The 16,028-nt window shown below is 38.0% G+C and overlaps 1 protein-coding gene across 1 annotated transcript; it reads left to right on the top strand.

Moving 5' to 3' along the window:
* The first annotated feature begins 1,286 nt into the window (after positions 1-1,286).
* Positions 1,287-12,764, top strand: cdk5 (cyclin dependent kinase 5). Its single transcript, XM_078287784.1, has 12 exons — positions 1,287-1,455; positions 1,751-1,839; positions 1,953-2,020; positions 2,176-2,236; positions 2,370-2,426; positions 2,634-2,729; positions 3,301-3,375; positions 9,677-9,773; positions 9,963-10,034; positions 10,192-10,250; positions 10,383-10,463; positions 10,676-12,764. The coding sequence occupies exons 1-12, from the start codon at positions 1,419-1,421 to the stop codon at positions 10,760-10,762; spliced, it is 879 nt and encodes a 292-aa protein (XP_078143910.1). The 5' UTR covers positions 1,287-1,418; the 3' UTR covers positions 10,763-12,764.
* The last annotated feature ends 3,264 nt before the right edge of the window (positions 12,765-16,028 follow it).

The following is a 16,028-nucleotide window of genomic DNA, read 5'->3' as shown; positions in this document are numbered from 1 at the left end:
TACTGTAGAGGAAATGCTTTTAATAAATGACAAGTTGACTAATGCATAGCCTGACAACTTCCTTGTAAAAATCAATAGACACAAATAAGCATCATCTCCTTTCATCATGAGACAAGTAGGTAGGCTACTGTATTTCTTTCGTTTTGAAAATGTTTTACTGTTTGAAAAGCCAGACAAAGGGAAAAAATCCCCAAATTCAAGTGATTTTCTTTCTTGTTGTGAAATCGAGGCAAAGACACAACACCACGAGAAACAGATTTTACATGGGAGACCAGCTTTGGCACATCACCTCTCATCTACCTGGCTGTATCTGACCCTTGGGTCAATGAGTTTAAGAGTGAGGTTGGGACCAGGCAAGTAATCTGGTACTGTGGTACTGAATATATGATTGACCTTCTCTGCTGCTTAGTCTTTTTTCCTCCCCGTAGCAACTGCAATCCTCCAAAAATGTTTTCTTTAGTTCACCACATTCATTGGTCCAGGGATAAACTTGGAAAGATATCCCTAATACTGACCCTACCTGCCCTCGTTGTAAACTGGGACCAGCTACTTTATTTCATCAATTCTGGTCATGCCCTAAACTGTCAGATTTCTGGGGATCTATTTTTAAGTGTTCTTCTGAGGTCTTTGAAATTGATTTTGAGCCTTGCCCCCTTATGGCTATCTTTGGGATTCTACCAGTGGGGTGTCCATTATCACGTGCCCAATCTGATTCAGTAGCATACGCCACTCTTAACTGGAAACTTACCTTTTAGCCCTCTTATAATCATTGGGTCAGAGTCGTATTAGGGTGCCGTAAACTAGAGAAACTTAAATCCAGCTCTCGTGGGAAACCTGAATGTTTCTATGAGACCTGGTTTCCATTCTGGGCCTGCTTTGAGTGTATCACCCCGTGAGCAATTTTTTTAAAATTTTATTTTGTTTGTTTGTTTTCCAATTTTACACTCTTCTACTTCTGCCACCTTATACCTACAGCCATATACCTCTTGATGTGAGATTCTTTTGTGTTTTATTTTATTTTGTAAGTGTTTTAATTTTTGGTTTGTAAACAACCCTAATATTGTTGTGTATTTATTTGTTTACTGTGATTTTGTTGTGTGTCTTGTGTTGGTTATTGCCTTGTAAAATAAAAAATAAAAAAATATATATATAATTAAAAAAAAAGAAAAAGAAAAAAGGGTTTCTTTAATCTGCCGCAAAAGAAAAGAAGAAGATGAAGAAATTGTTTCCCAGAAATCTGTTGCAATTCATCGTTTGGCCTCTAGATGACCAACAAGACAAGCTTGCCAGCTGACTAGAGGCAGCAAGTGCAGATAGCTCTAAGCTAAGATTAGCTAGCAAAACATTAACCCCCAACTTGGGGCTTTGATCAGTCAGTAGTTTGCTAGCTAGATTGAGGCTGGCGTTACTGGCCAAACATGCAGAAATATGAAAAGCTTGAAAAAATCGGAGAGGGTAAGTTGCATATGCTTTTTTAGCAAAGTTGATGTTAGCCTAGCTTGCTACTAGCTAGCATTCGTGTACTTGCAGGGTTAATTAACGTTAGATTGTGAGCCTGGTGCTTGCGTTAACTAATTTTGCAGTTAACCCTATATGGTGTAATATGTACAGGTAACACACATACTGATATATGTCGTTGATAACATGTGCCAGACGATTTATGTCTGTGAGCTTTGACGTTACTGGCTAGTTTACAGCCATTAGCGTTGCCATGCCATTCATCACTAACTGTGATTTCTCTATTTCGAAGGTACTTATGGAACTGTTTTCAAGGCTAAAAACAGAGAAACCCACGAAATTGTGGCTTTGAAAAGGGTTAGGTTGGACGACGACGACGAGGTATGTGGTAACAACAAAATTGAGAGCTAAGTGTATTTCAGCTAACAGTGTTTGCTAGCTGGTGATGTTAGCAGGCTAGTGCTAATCACAGAGTGTCAATATGATTCTTTCAGGGGGTGCCAAGTTCTGCCCTGAGAGAAATATGTCTCCTGAAAGAACTGAAGCATAAAAACATTGTCAGGTCAGTCTTTTTTTACCCAAACTGAATATAGCTTGCATGTTGGTTCGGTTGTTCACGTTACTCATGTGCTAATGCCAACGATAGTTTAACTGTTGATCAAATATATTAAAATGCCAAGCTGTCTCGATCTAACCTGGCTGTTTTGTTTTCCCCAGGCTACATGATGTTTTGCACAGTGACAAGAAGTTAACCTTGGTTTTTGAATATTGTGACCAGGTGAGATAAACTGGTGCTTACAACTGTACTATTAGTGAACATAGATGCTGATAATTATTTCCCCCTTCTTTAATTGATGAGGAATATATTATTTGTCTGAATGAGGCTAACTTGTGTGTCTTATCAACTACAGGATTTGAAGAAGTATTTTGACAGTTGCAATGGGGATCTAGATCCTGAAACTGTGAAGGTGAGAGATTGGCATCCTGGACAATCCATGGAGTTTGACCAAGACCTACATGCTTGCTAAATGGCCATAAACTGCTTGGTTTTTACATAGAGAAAGTTGTAGCCTCAGTTTGTCAACAGTTTTTCAATGATATTCATCAAAATGTGGAATGAATTGCTTAATTATTATTTTCTGTCTCTAAACTTGGTCTTCCACTCTCATGTGCAGTCATTCATGTACCAGCTGTTGAAGGGCCTTGCTTTCTGTCACAGTCGAAATGTTCTTCACAGAGACCTGAAGCCACAGAATCTCCTCATCAACAGAGTGAGTATACTTCATTTGGACCATAGAATTTGAATTGATAGAACTGTCATTCCCATTCAAATCTACACTCTTAGATGGCCATTTAGCTGGTACACGTACTTACTTAATGGCTGCCATAGAATGTTTGATAGTGTTGCCATGGAAATTGGTGCTGATTTGGTGCATGAGACTCAGAAAGCTGATGTGTTACCATGGCAACCTCATCGTTTGGATGAACATTCCATTTCTGAGTCTCATATACAGTATGGAAGCCATGTTGTGTGTACGATTAGAAATTACCATGATACACCAGGAAGTGTCCTTTCTATACATTCAAGTACTGTGCTTTGGACTTTGACAGTTAGGCTAGTAAGCAGATCATTTATCTTAACAAGCTGTTGTCGAGCAGCAGGACAATCTTCATTCTTTCTATGTGGCTCATGTCTTGAAGTGCAAGTCAATTCACAACTTGAATTCAGTAACAGATTGTGTGAAACGTATTGTTGAATCTGATGCGCTGAAGAGGCTATAGTTTATTAGTGTGTGTTAATATCATGTTGGAAGATTTGATCACTGATGTCTGTATCTACAGAATGGGGAGTTGAAGCTGGCTGACTTCGGGTTGGCTCGAGCCTTTGGGATTCCAGTGAGGTGTTACTCAGCAGAGGTAATAATAATCTTTATTTGTATAGTGCTTTTCAAAACAAAGTTACAAAGTGCTTTACAAAACATGATAAAAGAGTACAACATACTCAGGAGTCCAACATTGTCATAAATAAGATAAAAATAAATAAAACATGAAGCATAGACACCAAATAAAACAAAGTTTATAATAAAAGCAATAAAATAAAAGTGATCAAAAATGAATGAAAACAGACAGAAATTCTAGAAATACTATGAAAAAGCCTTCCTGTAAAAGTGGGTTTTAAGAAGCGATTTATAAGAATGCACTGAATTTGCTAGCCTAAGATCCTCAGGGAGGGAGTTCCACAGCTGCGGGGCTCTAACAGCAAATGCCCGATCTCCTTTTGTGACAAGGTGGGCTTTTGGAACATTCAGGAGGGTCAAACCTGAGGAACGCAGGCAGCGACTAGGCTCATATGGAGCTAATAAATCTAAAATGTAAGTAGGAGCAAGGCCATGTAGGGCTTTAAATGTAATCAGTAAAATCTTAAAATCACATCTACACCTAACAGGTAACCAGTGAAGAGAGGCGAGGATGGGTGTGATATAGTCTTGTCTCTTGGAATTTGTTAAAAGTCTGGCTGCTGCATTTTGTACGAGCTGGAGACGGGAGATGGCCTTTAGGCTGAGCTCTGAATACAGGGAATTACAATAATCCAGTCGCGATGAAATGAATGCATGGATGAATTTTTCAAGGTCCGTTTGAGACAGGAAAGTTCTAATTTTTGCAATGTTTCTAAGTTGGAGAAAGCATGATTGAACTACCTTAGTGATTTGTTTGTCAAAGCAGAGCTCAGAGTCAAAGATTACTCCCAAATTGCAGGCGGACTGTTTAACATTGGAGGATAAGCTCCCTAGGTTCTTTTGCCAGTCACAAATCGAGTTAGGAGAGCCAAATAGAATGACCTCAGATTTGGACTCATTAAGTCGGAGGAAGTTTTGTAACATCCAGTACTTGATAATCCGAGAGACAAGCCATAACACGTGAGAGGTTATCAGTTGCACCGCTTTTAAGCGGGACATATAGCTGGGTGTCATCCGCATAGCAGTGGAAATTAATATTATAATTGCGGAAGATCTGCCCCAAGGGAAGCATATAAACAGAAAATAATAAAGGACCAAGAATTGCACCTTGGGGAACACCACATGAGAAGGGGGGCTGGAGATGAGGAGACTCCCATTACAACAGAGAAGGACCTGTCAGAGAGGTAGGAGCGAAGCCAGGCAAGAGAAGTGTCTTTAATGCCAACACAGTTTTCCAGGCGTTTTATCAGGATACCGTGGTCAACTATCAAATGCAGAGCTCAAGTCAAGCAGGATTAAAATTGAACAAGCCCCAGAATCAGCTGCCAGTAATAAGTCATTTGAGACCTTAATAAGAGCTGTTTCTGTGCTATGCTGGGCATGGAATCCTGATTGAAATTGCTCAAAGATGTTACTGTTATTCATAAATGAAATTAATTGTGAGGCAACAGCCTTTTCTAAAATTTTTGATAAAAAAGGTAAGTTCAAAATTAGTCTAACATTGTTAAAAATGAGAGGGTCAAGTGTAGGTTTCTTCAGGAGAGGTCGAACTATTGCATGTTTAAAACTGGAGGGGAATGAGCCAGTAGACAATGAGCAGTTAGTAATTGAAAGAATATGTGCGCCAATTGTCTGAAACACCTCCTTGAGAAACCTAGTGGGGATGATATCTAATTGACAGGTAGATGAATTTAATTGAGAGATTATCTCCTCTAAGTCCAGCATAGAAATTTGTTTAAAGTGAGTCATAGGGTTCAGTACAGATACAGAGGTTTCTGGATTCCGGTGCAATCTGGAGCCTTATGTCATCAATTTTACTTAAAAGGGATGACCCTGATGAAGGCCACAAGCCGAAACGCGTTGGTCTAACAATTAAGTTGTTCTTTATACTACAAGTGTTGCTGGAGGTTTGACCTTTTTAGACCTTTTTCCCTTCTCCATGCACCTTGGAAGTAGGTGAAGTTGTGCCAGAAACCCCTACTCTGATCAATTTTACTTAAGAAATGGTCGAGAAACTGCTCACATTTCTCAGTGGATGCTTCCATATGCTGACTAGGAGGAGGACTAACTACTGAGTTGATTGTTTGGAATAAGACCCTGGGGTTGTGGCAGCTGTTAACAATCAAATTTGAGAAATAGGAATACCTTGCTTCCTCAACTGCATGCTGATAGGCCAACATCAAACTTTTAAGGGTGACAAGAGATACCTTGAGTTTGTCTTTTTTCCATTTCCTCTCAGCTCTCCTACATTGCCTCTTTAAATCTCTTGTGTGGTCATTTAGCCACGGCAAGGCGTTGGGTTTTGCGCTTTTCATCTTAATAGGGACGATGTCATCAAGGATAGTCTGGCATGTTCTGTTAAAATTGTTTACTAGATCATTAGCAGTGAGCCCGTGCTGATTAAAAGTATTGCTGGCAGAAGCAGTTAAGAACATTTGGCAAAAACTGCTAGCTGACTTGTGATTAGAGGAGCGAGAGCAGATACGGGTAGGTGGCTTAGGAGCAGGAAGCGGGAGCAAGGTATGAAAAATCACAGCCTTATGATCAGAGACATTAAAATCTAGCAATTCAGTATTGTTTAAAGAAACACCATGGGACAGCACAAGGTCAAGAGTGTGACCCTTATTATGAGTAGGACTATTAATAGACTGTACAAGATTAAAAGATTCAAAAAGGTTAATAAAGTCAGCAGTAAAACATGACAGGTTATACAGGTAGGTTATACAACAGCAGGTGGCAACAAGTAATTCCTCACAACTAAAAACTTCTAACCTCTGTGAAATTACTCTGATTATATTTGTTCAGTTTCTGGTGCATGATGGCTCCAATGAAAAATCGAGCCAGATGGATTTCTGGAGGTTGTAGTTTTCAGTAGGTTCAACTGGAGACTGATGAAGGATTTTGGATCTGGGTTTCTCAGGGGCCCTGTCTCTACAACCCCAGCACTAGAAAAAAAAGTTCTAAATATATATTGTTATAAAGTGGTCAAATTAATAGCTCAGCATCAAAAACAAATGGACCCGCAAACTTGATCTAAGGGCTGTCATAAAAACATTTGCAGAGGCAAATGCAACGCTACACTGTCAGATGGGCTATTAGGTTCAGGCAGTAGGTTGTAAAGGAAAACAAGACTAAAAGCGGATTTCAGTCCATTTGTTTTCATTTAGACAAGTTTTACTGCAGCTCATTTGTGTGCAAAAATCTGCCCAGGTAAAAATGACTGTTATGGCATGTGGCATGCTACAGTAGCCTATTGTTTTATTACTAGGCTGTCTTTGATGTATAGGTTAATTTGAATTAATTTTTTTTTTTGCTGGAGCTGTGAAAAACCACACATGTTAATCAAACGTGTTATTATTGGCAATAAATAAGTTCTTATAAGCTGCTGTATCTACATGATCAACTGTTGTCAGTGTTCATGTATTCACATTGAGACTGAAAAGAAATGGAACCCAGACTGATATACTGGCTCTGACTGAAAAGAGCAGGTAAATGTCATATTTAGACGAAAATAGATGAGAAGTAACTTTATTGGCACTGGGCTGGGTGACACTTGCCAGCATACTCTAGAGCCAGGCTATTGTAGTAGAGTCAATGGCCTTGCATTATGATAGGCTGCTGTCCTGCCATAATGCACTAATTGCTTTGGCTCACTCAGTGCTGCTGTGGTTTCCTTTTTAAGTAAGACTAGGATAAGGATATTTAACTATTCCAGCAAGGAACACCATACCCAGAAAAACCTCCATTCAGAATAACACACGTTTTATTTGGGGGATTATAGTTTGATTGAGTAATCAATGGCGCCAAATAGACTGTGTCTATGACTTTCATTGCATTCAGATTGTTTATTTCTTTTGGCTTTATAGTTGAATTCTCATTAAGCTACTCAATTAATGATGGAAGGGAATAGAGCGAACGCCACTGTGTAGTTGAAGTGGTGTTTCATTTTATTGTCGCTGTGTGCCAATGGAGGAGTGGCAGGCAAGTCTCTGATAGGTTCAGCAGGTTTGGTTGGCTGACCCAAGGGCCCTGCCTGTCAATCTTGCGAGGGGGCCACATGACCCGCCGTTACACCAGTGGTTTGAAAATGTAATAAACACAAAGCTAGAGGGAAGGCAGAGTTTGAAGCATTAATAATTTAAAAATAAGGTCATTTAAAAGGTCATTTCAGAAGGTGTTTTATCCTGGGACATGACATTTGCACTTTTTCAGCAAGAAGAAATGAATGATTCTTCAGAGTTACTTGGATACGTCCAGCAAACACGTGCACAATGATTGAAGTTGTTTGCTTCAATTTGAAATGATTTAGCCTTCAGTTAACAGCTTGTTCTGATGACAACACAGGGATTTTAAACAAGCTGTCAGAGTCATTGTTTGACAAACCTGTAATGTTAAAGGATAATTCCGGTTATTATGAACCTGGGCCTTATTTTCCTAGTTTTTGCCATTATGACTATTGATTGTGTTCAAAAGTTTGTCAGTTACTTCACTGGAGAGCTTTACATTCCTCCACTTTGCCAGTAGCGCTGCTGTCCAATACACACTCAAGGGCCAAAGCAAGCACCAACAGCTGAACCCAAAAAGCGATTAAAACACGTCTTTTCAACACAATAGCACTCACACTGCAGTGGAACATGCCTACAGCCAATTTTCCATGGCCTGAAATTTGCTTACATTGCTGCATTAGATAAGTTATTTTAACTACTTAGCAAGAAGAAGAATATTGCACAAAACCGTCAGCCAGCAAAGTAAACAAGGAAGTGTGTTGGCAATGCTAAAATGTATCAATAAACTATTATAACTGAAATGTTGTGATAATTGTTCAATCACAATTATTTAAAGATGTGTAGTGTGGGTGTTATTGTATTAAAAGCACGTAACATGTTCTTTTAATACATAAGTGTCATCAATTACATCACTGTAGAGCTTTATGTATCTTCAGTTCACTTTTGAACACAATCAATTGTCATGATGACAAAAGCTAGGAAAATAACACCCAGATTGAAAATAACCAGAATTGTCATTTAAACTCATTCAAATCCATAGGAATTCCTCTAGGACATGTTTTAAAACCTCAGAATGTATCATGTAAAAGGCCATTTAGTTGTATTCTACATTTGCGTCACAAAACTAGTGATACACCTGGTGCATAAACAACAGCGGCATTCTCGCCTGAACTGAACTTGAAACTGAACTTGAAATGCTGGGTGCAGGTTGCTCTGTAGGTTGAGCCAGACGGACCTCAAGTCCTTCCAGGACTTTGACATTCTTTACGCTCATTAGCCATGTAATCAGATTAGGAGCAGGTTACTATAGAAAGTAGGCTAATGGTAGCCTCAATAGCGAATGAGAGAGGGAAACATAGACTCAAGACTACTACTTTAAACTGACATAAGAAACACAAACGTGTCATAAAACACACACACCCATCTTACTGTACTACGTACAATGTGATTAGAGTAGTAAATTGGTAAAGCAAGTGATGGCACTCATCTCTTTTGGACCTTGTAAATTAAAACAATTGACATTGACAATGGTCATGTCATGCTCATGCTAAATATTGGTGTACAATCACTGGTATGCTTCTTTGAAGGATGTGTAACAATGACATTTTCAAATTAGTACACACATTAGTACTCACGTGTGCTATTCCCTGTAGTGGAAATAGCACACGTGTGCGATGTGCGAATGCAACTTTCTTAATTTTTTTTGTTTTTAGTTTTTTTTCTGTAGAAATAAATGGCGAAGAGTGAATAGTCGTATTACTCTCTCGAACTCTTTCTAATGAATTCAGCTTTTTAACTTTTCAAGCTGAACCAAAAGCACTTCCAGCTGCTTTCAGCTAGCCCACACATTCTCTCTGGGAGATGTTCTTTTTTTTTTTTTTTTGTTAGGTCTGTCATTTCACTTCACCAGGCATATTTATCATATAACCCAGAAAAAGTTCTGTGAATGACAAAGAAACAGTTTGTTAAAATTGCGAGTCGTGATGGAAACCAGATGGTAGATTGAAGTTTATTATTGGTGACAATGCTACCAACCCGTTTCTTCATGAAATCGGTGTCAGTTCAAAAAGTTTTTCACACTATAAGACAAGTGTCTGGTAAAATAAGACTAAGATCAAAAAAGCCACCCCTAGAGTGTCTATGTAATAGTAAAAGCCTGAAGGATTGGTAACACCACCAAGTTCGCTGTGACATTTGGTGTGATTAGATCTAATTTCTCCACTGTATCTCTGTGCTCTTATGATCTGTGTCTAGGTGGTGACATTGTGGTACAGGCCTCCAGATGTGCTCTTTGGTGCTAAACTTTACTCTACCTCAATTGACATGTGGTCCGCTGGATGCATATTTGCAGGTTTGTCTTGACTGTTGAAACAAATGGGGATACATGTTAGTCTATAGTCTTTCTTACTTTGTTCTGTTATCTAATATGACTTCAGTTAAAACTAGTACTAATGTTAAAAAATGGCTGATTATACATTTACAATTCTAAAAATATCTAAGGTGTGAATCATTTATCATTTTGATCACATGTACCGTTCAGAGCTGGCTAATGCTGGAAGGCCCTTATTCCCTGGGAATGATGTGGATGACCAGTTGAAGAGAATCTTCAGATATCCTTTTGTCATCATTTGTATGTATTGGCAAGATGGGTCTCCTGCTTATCTGGTATGTGAGATCTAATTCAGATCATAGAGGTAGGTTGAGTTTAAATTATAAGAGTTGTAAACACTGTTCAGCTACAAAAGTTTTTCTTTAACTGTGTGGTACATTGTTGGGTACTCCAACTGAAGAACAGTGGCAGACAATGACAAAACTCCCAGATTACAAGGTAAACCATTCATGTCATTTATTTTCTAAAGCCTACAGTGGAGGAAAGGTCTTGGGTAAGCAGATTGCAATCTATTTAAACTAATTCTTTAACTGAACTACTGTTCTCTGCCCCTTTCCTCTCTGCCTGCAGCCATATCCCATGTATCCAGCCACCACCTCACTGGTGAATGTGGTCCCCAAACTAAGTAGCACAGGACGGGATCTACTGCAGGTAATTTGGCTTTGAGCTTGCCTACCTTTTTAATTTTTCAGAAAGTTGGGTCTGCAGTACTATGTCAGTGTGTGTGTGTGTAATTGTGTTTGTGCACAAGATAGCTATAGCTCGATAACTACAGCAGCAGTAGCTCAACAATAGTTGCCAGCAGACAGGTTTTCCTGCAAAACATCTCTGTACACTAAAAGGTTTCCTTTGTTCTTACCCAGAACCTGTTGAAATGTAATCCTGTCCAGAGGATCTCTGCAGAGGAGGCCTTGCAGCACCCCTACTTTGCCGATTTCTGCCCACCATAGATGCTAAATTTCCTCTCACTGAACCTCAGCCGCCAGAATCAATCATCCTTCACTCTGTTGGGTCATTAGGACCGGTCCCTACAAGGCAAATCCCTTACTGGTTTTAAAATACTTCCCTGCATTTCATCTTGTTGTGCCTCCTTGTGGAACAAAGTCCTAGTGGCTCTGCAAGATTTTAGGTTCTTTTTGGTTGCAAGCCTGTCTGTTCTTGGTCTATTTTGATTTATATATCTTTGATCTTCCTATTTGATAGCACTAATGTAGGAGCATGCAATAGGTTGCATTGAATACATTTACACCTGTGGAAATTCTCACCCAACAACCCCTCTGTTTCATAAGAATGAATTTCACTTTGATAAAAAAAAATCTGATTTTAACATTGATACCCTCATTTATAAACGGTCGATCATGAATGAGATGCCCTTGGAATCTGTAGGGATGTCACTTAGTTGGATTCATTTTAAAGCCTTGTCTGCTAACTGCTAGCACGTATGAATTACAGTGATACAACCTTGATAACGGATGTTTTTGTCCCCATGGTCACGTTTTTTGCAAAGTAGTTTTGTCAATTTGCTGTCATCTATAAAAGTCTGTGTTTGTGATGACTGCAGATTCTTGGGCAGGTAATGTTAGGGGAAATGCTGTACCAAAGTGTTATGTCACTTTAAGTAACACAAGCAATTGTGTCAGTTGAAAATTGTGAAAAAGCTTATTTGGTTTATTACTGAACCCTTCTAGATTTCAGAAAAGGCTACAGACAGACTTGTATTTCTCATGTTTTGCATACATACAGCTCTTTCCCACTACCTAATATAAGATTGTATAATAGCATGGGAAGCTAATTTATATAATTTTTTTTGTTATTTCTCAGGCTTTTTTTCCCATTTTGTATTTGTCTTTTGTGCACTTTGTAACTGACAGTTTTATTTTACATAATTTAGTTATCCATTATATCAGATATGTTGAACACAAAGCCAGGTTATAGCCAGGTTATCAATGAATGGGCCAATATAGATGTAATGACCAGTGGACCATTAGTGACAGAATGCATTTTTTTTTTCATTGTTTTTTTGACACAATCTTTTATCATTATGTCTTTTAGCTTTTCTAAGATGCTTATTAGCTTTTGTAATAGTTAATTGAAAAAAATCCACTGATGACCTGTATTATGTAATGATTGTTTTGCACCACTGGCTGTGTCCATTTTGGTTACTTATTTTAACATGATAAACGGCTTGCAATTTCTGCAGTGTTACTTTACTCATTGTTACAGTACTACTTATCCCATAAAAGCCTACATAATGAGTTGTCTTTGAAGTAGTTATCTAAATAGGGAAAGGATTTATTTTCATTTTGCTGATGTAAGACAAGATAATGGAATGCATGTATTTATTAATAATTGAATGTCTGCTTATTTTTGCATTTAGTCTTTTTTAAATACAGCACGACTTTTCATTTGGTACAGAAGCTCTCCTTTGAATGATGAAATTTGACACTCGGCTCTATGGCATTTACAAGGCTATTTTTAGTATTCATAATGCTTGAAGGTTGTGTGTGTGGATGAAGCTTTGATTTGATTGAAAACAACAAACCATAGGGGCATTTGCTCTTAGTATTTCGTTATCATTGTGGAGACAAAATATTTCAGCGCTCATTTCAGACAAACTGCTGTAGAGTTACTTTATACAACTTCAATTTTAATTTTGAATGAAGAGTGGATTTTGCACTTTGCTAGTATCTTTGGTTTCATTGATAGAACTTGGGTCATGTATTTAGACTGTCAGTGGTCTTTGTGTATATTTCAGCCATTATGGCTCAGTATTCAATAAAGTAGACATAAATACACTGGTTTACTTTTCTCTGAAAATAATTTACAGTTTGCCCATGCATAGTCACTTAGACCATTTCAACATTTTGGAAGTAGATTCTCTGCCTAGACTCATGAATTTCATTATTAATTCAACACTGAAGTGAGGACTGTGTGGCCATTATGTATTAAATACTGACCAATGAATCCAATAGACTGGATCTCGCCCTCTTCTTGACTTTGTTCATTCTTATTCAGCTGTAGTTCACACCAGAGTCTGTCAGGTTTGATTTACTAACTGGGTGTCGTCCGTACTTGGCTGGCATGCAGTTTGGTCTGTCAGTGATTTGTTTTGAAAAGCTCATGATTTAAGACTGAGTACGTTACACATAGTTAAGAGTGTATTAACTATTTAATGTACACTTCAGAGTTGAAATCACAAATCTACAATATAATGCACACATAGTATGTAGAGCCAGATGAAGCAAGTCCAGTTCCCCAGATGTTTGTGCATGCAGTCTTTTCATGAAATATACATAACATGTTACCTGTAAGAACCAGTCTTACAGGCGTAACACATTTGTTTCAGTTCAAGCCACATTATGCTTATTTTATCCATATAAAATGTTAGAAACATATTGCAGTTCTTCACACCCACATAATAGCTTTCCATTATTGAGTATTGCACAATCCCAAGCCTGGTTTGAGGATTTTCTTGGTTATTAAGATATAATACATTATACCACAGGGCATGTCAGGGCGTGTCATTTTGATTCATCTGGCTCCAAACTACATTTGGACAATACAAAGTGAATAACATGGCTAATAATACATTAAGAGACCAGAGATACTAGGAATACACAATGGTCATGCAAGGAAGAAAATGGGTGATGTGCCGGACATTATTATGCATCAAGCTGTCAGAATAAAATAGTTCAAATCTATTGGTTGACAGAAATATATAGAATACCGTCATCTTCTTGGCCGTAACTATGCAGTAAAATATCAATTTAAAACTACTTAATAAGCACAAACAGTTCAGTATTTGATGTTGCCAGTTCAGATACATTCTGCTGTTCTTTGACTGGTAGTAAGGCAGGGGGTGGGGAGGGAGAGGTAAAGGCCCGGGGCGTTTCATAGATCCTACAGTCACAGTTGTAAATGCTGAGTCAACAGGTTTCATGACCAGCAGTTTTTATGCTTGTTAACCGACAATAAGACACACTATCAAAATCATGGAAATGCAACATCATTAGTATAGCATCACTGCGTAACATGAATTGGCGCCCATGTCTTTATGTATTTATTTATTTTGCTGATGAACAATTAATATCGTGATAATATTGTACAACTATAATAATATCATACATCTATGTTGTAATCTGCAGCTGTTCAGTCTACATCCATTCCAGCTGTTGGATAAGCCATGAATTGAAAAAGGGAATCCCAAATCAAATTGTTATAGATGTCAGTCAAATTGGTAACAGTAGTATCTGAATCAATGCACTTATTGCTCATGACACAACACCACCAATTCACCTTTTTTTTTTTTTTTTTTTTTCAAATACCCCTGAAAGGTTAAAAAAAAAAAATCCGTTTGGATAAAGTCTCTTCGTGAGGTGGTATCTGGCTCCTCATGGAGTATGTTCTTATTCCTGATAATGCTGGAACAGTGCACAGTGTGTACACCGTGTGCAGTTAAACTACAGCCAATAAGGTAGTCACAATCATAGACATCCAGTCATTGGCTTTGGAGTGATGGCTGATCTCCAAGGGTTTGTGCTTCACATCAACAGTCATCTAATACACAGACAACAGAGTAATAAAGCTACAGTGTTACGAACACCACTTACGTGATTGGCATTATATTGGAAAGTTTCACATAAAAAACCTCTGCAGACTGTTCTCTGAATTGTACTCAACAAATTATTATAGTGAAGATATGTAAGGTGTACCTACGAGTACATAACTGTAGTGTCAAGGAATTAAATAACACATATTACGGAACGAGTGAACATTAACCAGAGAGGAAGTAGACTGACACGAAGATAAGAAGAAAAGTTGTGTACGTGAGGAAGATGGTTAAATATAGAGTTTATTATACTTGATCATTTATACATCACAAACTGTGTTATTTGTGGCTGATTACATGTACTGGAATAACAATAGGATACAATGATGCAATTGTACAATGCATTTCTGTTATAAATCAACTGAATCGAATGGGGCTGGGGGTTTAGTTTTGAGGCAATTCTCCTGTATCGGACAAATTCTATTCAATTGTCGGTCATGTAAATCACTGGAAACTGGAAGACACTTATGGTCCACTCAGAGAGAAACACATTCAAGGCCTAAACTTGGACTTGTTCAAGTGTCATTGGTAAATTAACGGTCCCTTTCCACATTCAATGTCCAAGTGCCCTCTGGTGCAAGAACATTGATGAAGAAACACTTTTTGTATATCTATATATATATATTTGACAAATGTCTCACATGAGCAATATAGAATTTCTTCATGGCATTTGATCGCGGGTATTTACAAATTTCTGTCAAGTTTAGGAATGTCACCAACAAACTTTTATACTCCACTAATGTTCAATAGAGAATAGATTACTATCACAGGGGATTGTGCTGATGAACACCTTTAAGACATGGTCATGGAAAAACCATAGCGGAGCATCATTAAGAAATGCAAAAGGAAGCCTGATTATTTCTGTTCTAATGAATTCACCCATTAAACAGAATAAAGGGCCAACTTTTACAGCAGGCTAAATGCTCTTCTTTTTTTTGTGACAGTCAGTATGTCTAATATAGCAACACCATCCCAGAAAATGGGAAACATTAATGAAAATCGAAGTGTCAGCTATATAAAGATATAAAGATACAATCAACTGCATTTTTGCCCCTTGACTCTCTTTTTGAACCTAATGTAAAAATTGGTTAAGTAAAGAAAAACATCCAATGAAGCACTTTGTTCTTCCCGATATCCACGGGGAAATCACAATTGGTTTCTTGCACATATACAAACAATCTCAATTTCCTCTTTTATCTCAATATATAAACTGACTTTCCAGCAGCTCTCATCGAAAGACATATTCAAAAGGTCTTAGCGACTGGATGTGTACAGTCTTCGAATTAATGAGACAATTAAAAGCCTCACAGTAGCAAAGGCAGCGATGAAAGCTAGTCTTATCACTCATCAAGTGTTTTGACTCAGGTACAGTGAGCAAGTCTTTTGACCAGTGATCAACTTATAGGAACTGAGCAGATTTCACAAAGGCTCTCCAAGTCTAACACAACACTGTTTAGATGCCTGGAGACGACTTCCCCATTTACACTGATAATAGACTGCAATGCTACACATGCCAGTCCACAGCTATTGTTTTTGATTGATATACAGCATAACTATTACAACAATATTATGTAACTGATCTTAGCACAGTTCAGAATCCCTTTTTT

This window comes from Centroberyx gerrardi, chromosome 13 (assembly GCF_048128805.1).
Source record: "Centroberyx gerrardi isolate f3 chromosome 13, fCenGer3.hap1.cur.20231027, whole genome shotgun sequence".
NCBI lineage: Eukaryota > Metazoa > Chordata > Actinopteri > Beryciformes > Berycidae > Centroberyx > Centroberyx gerrardi.
Note: the sequence above shows the minus strand (reverse complement) of the source record. Positions and strands in the feature narration are given on the sequence as shown.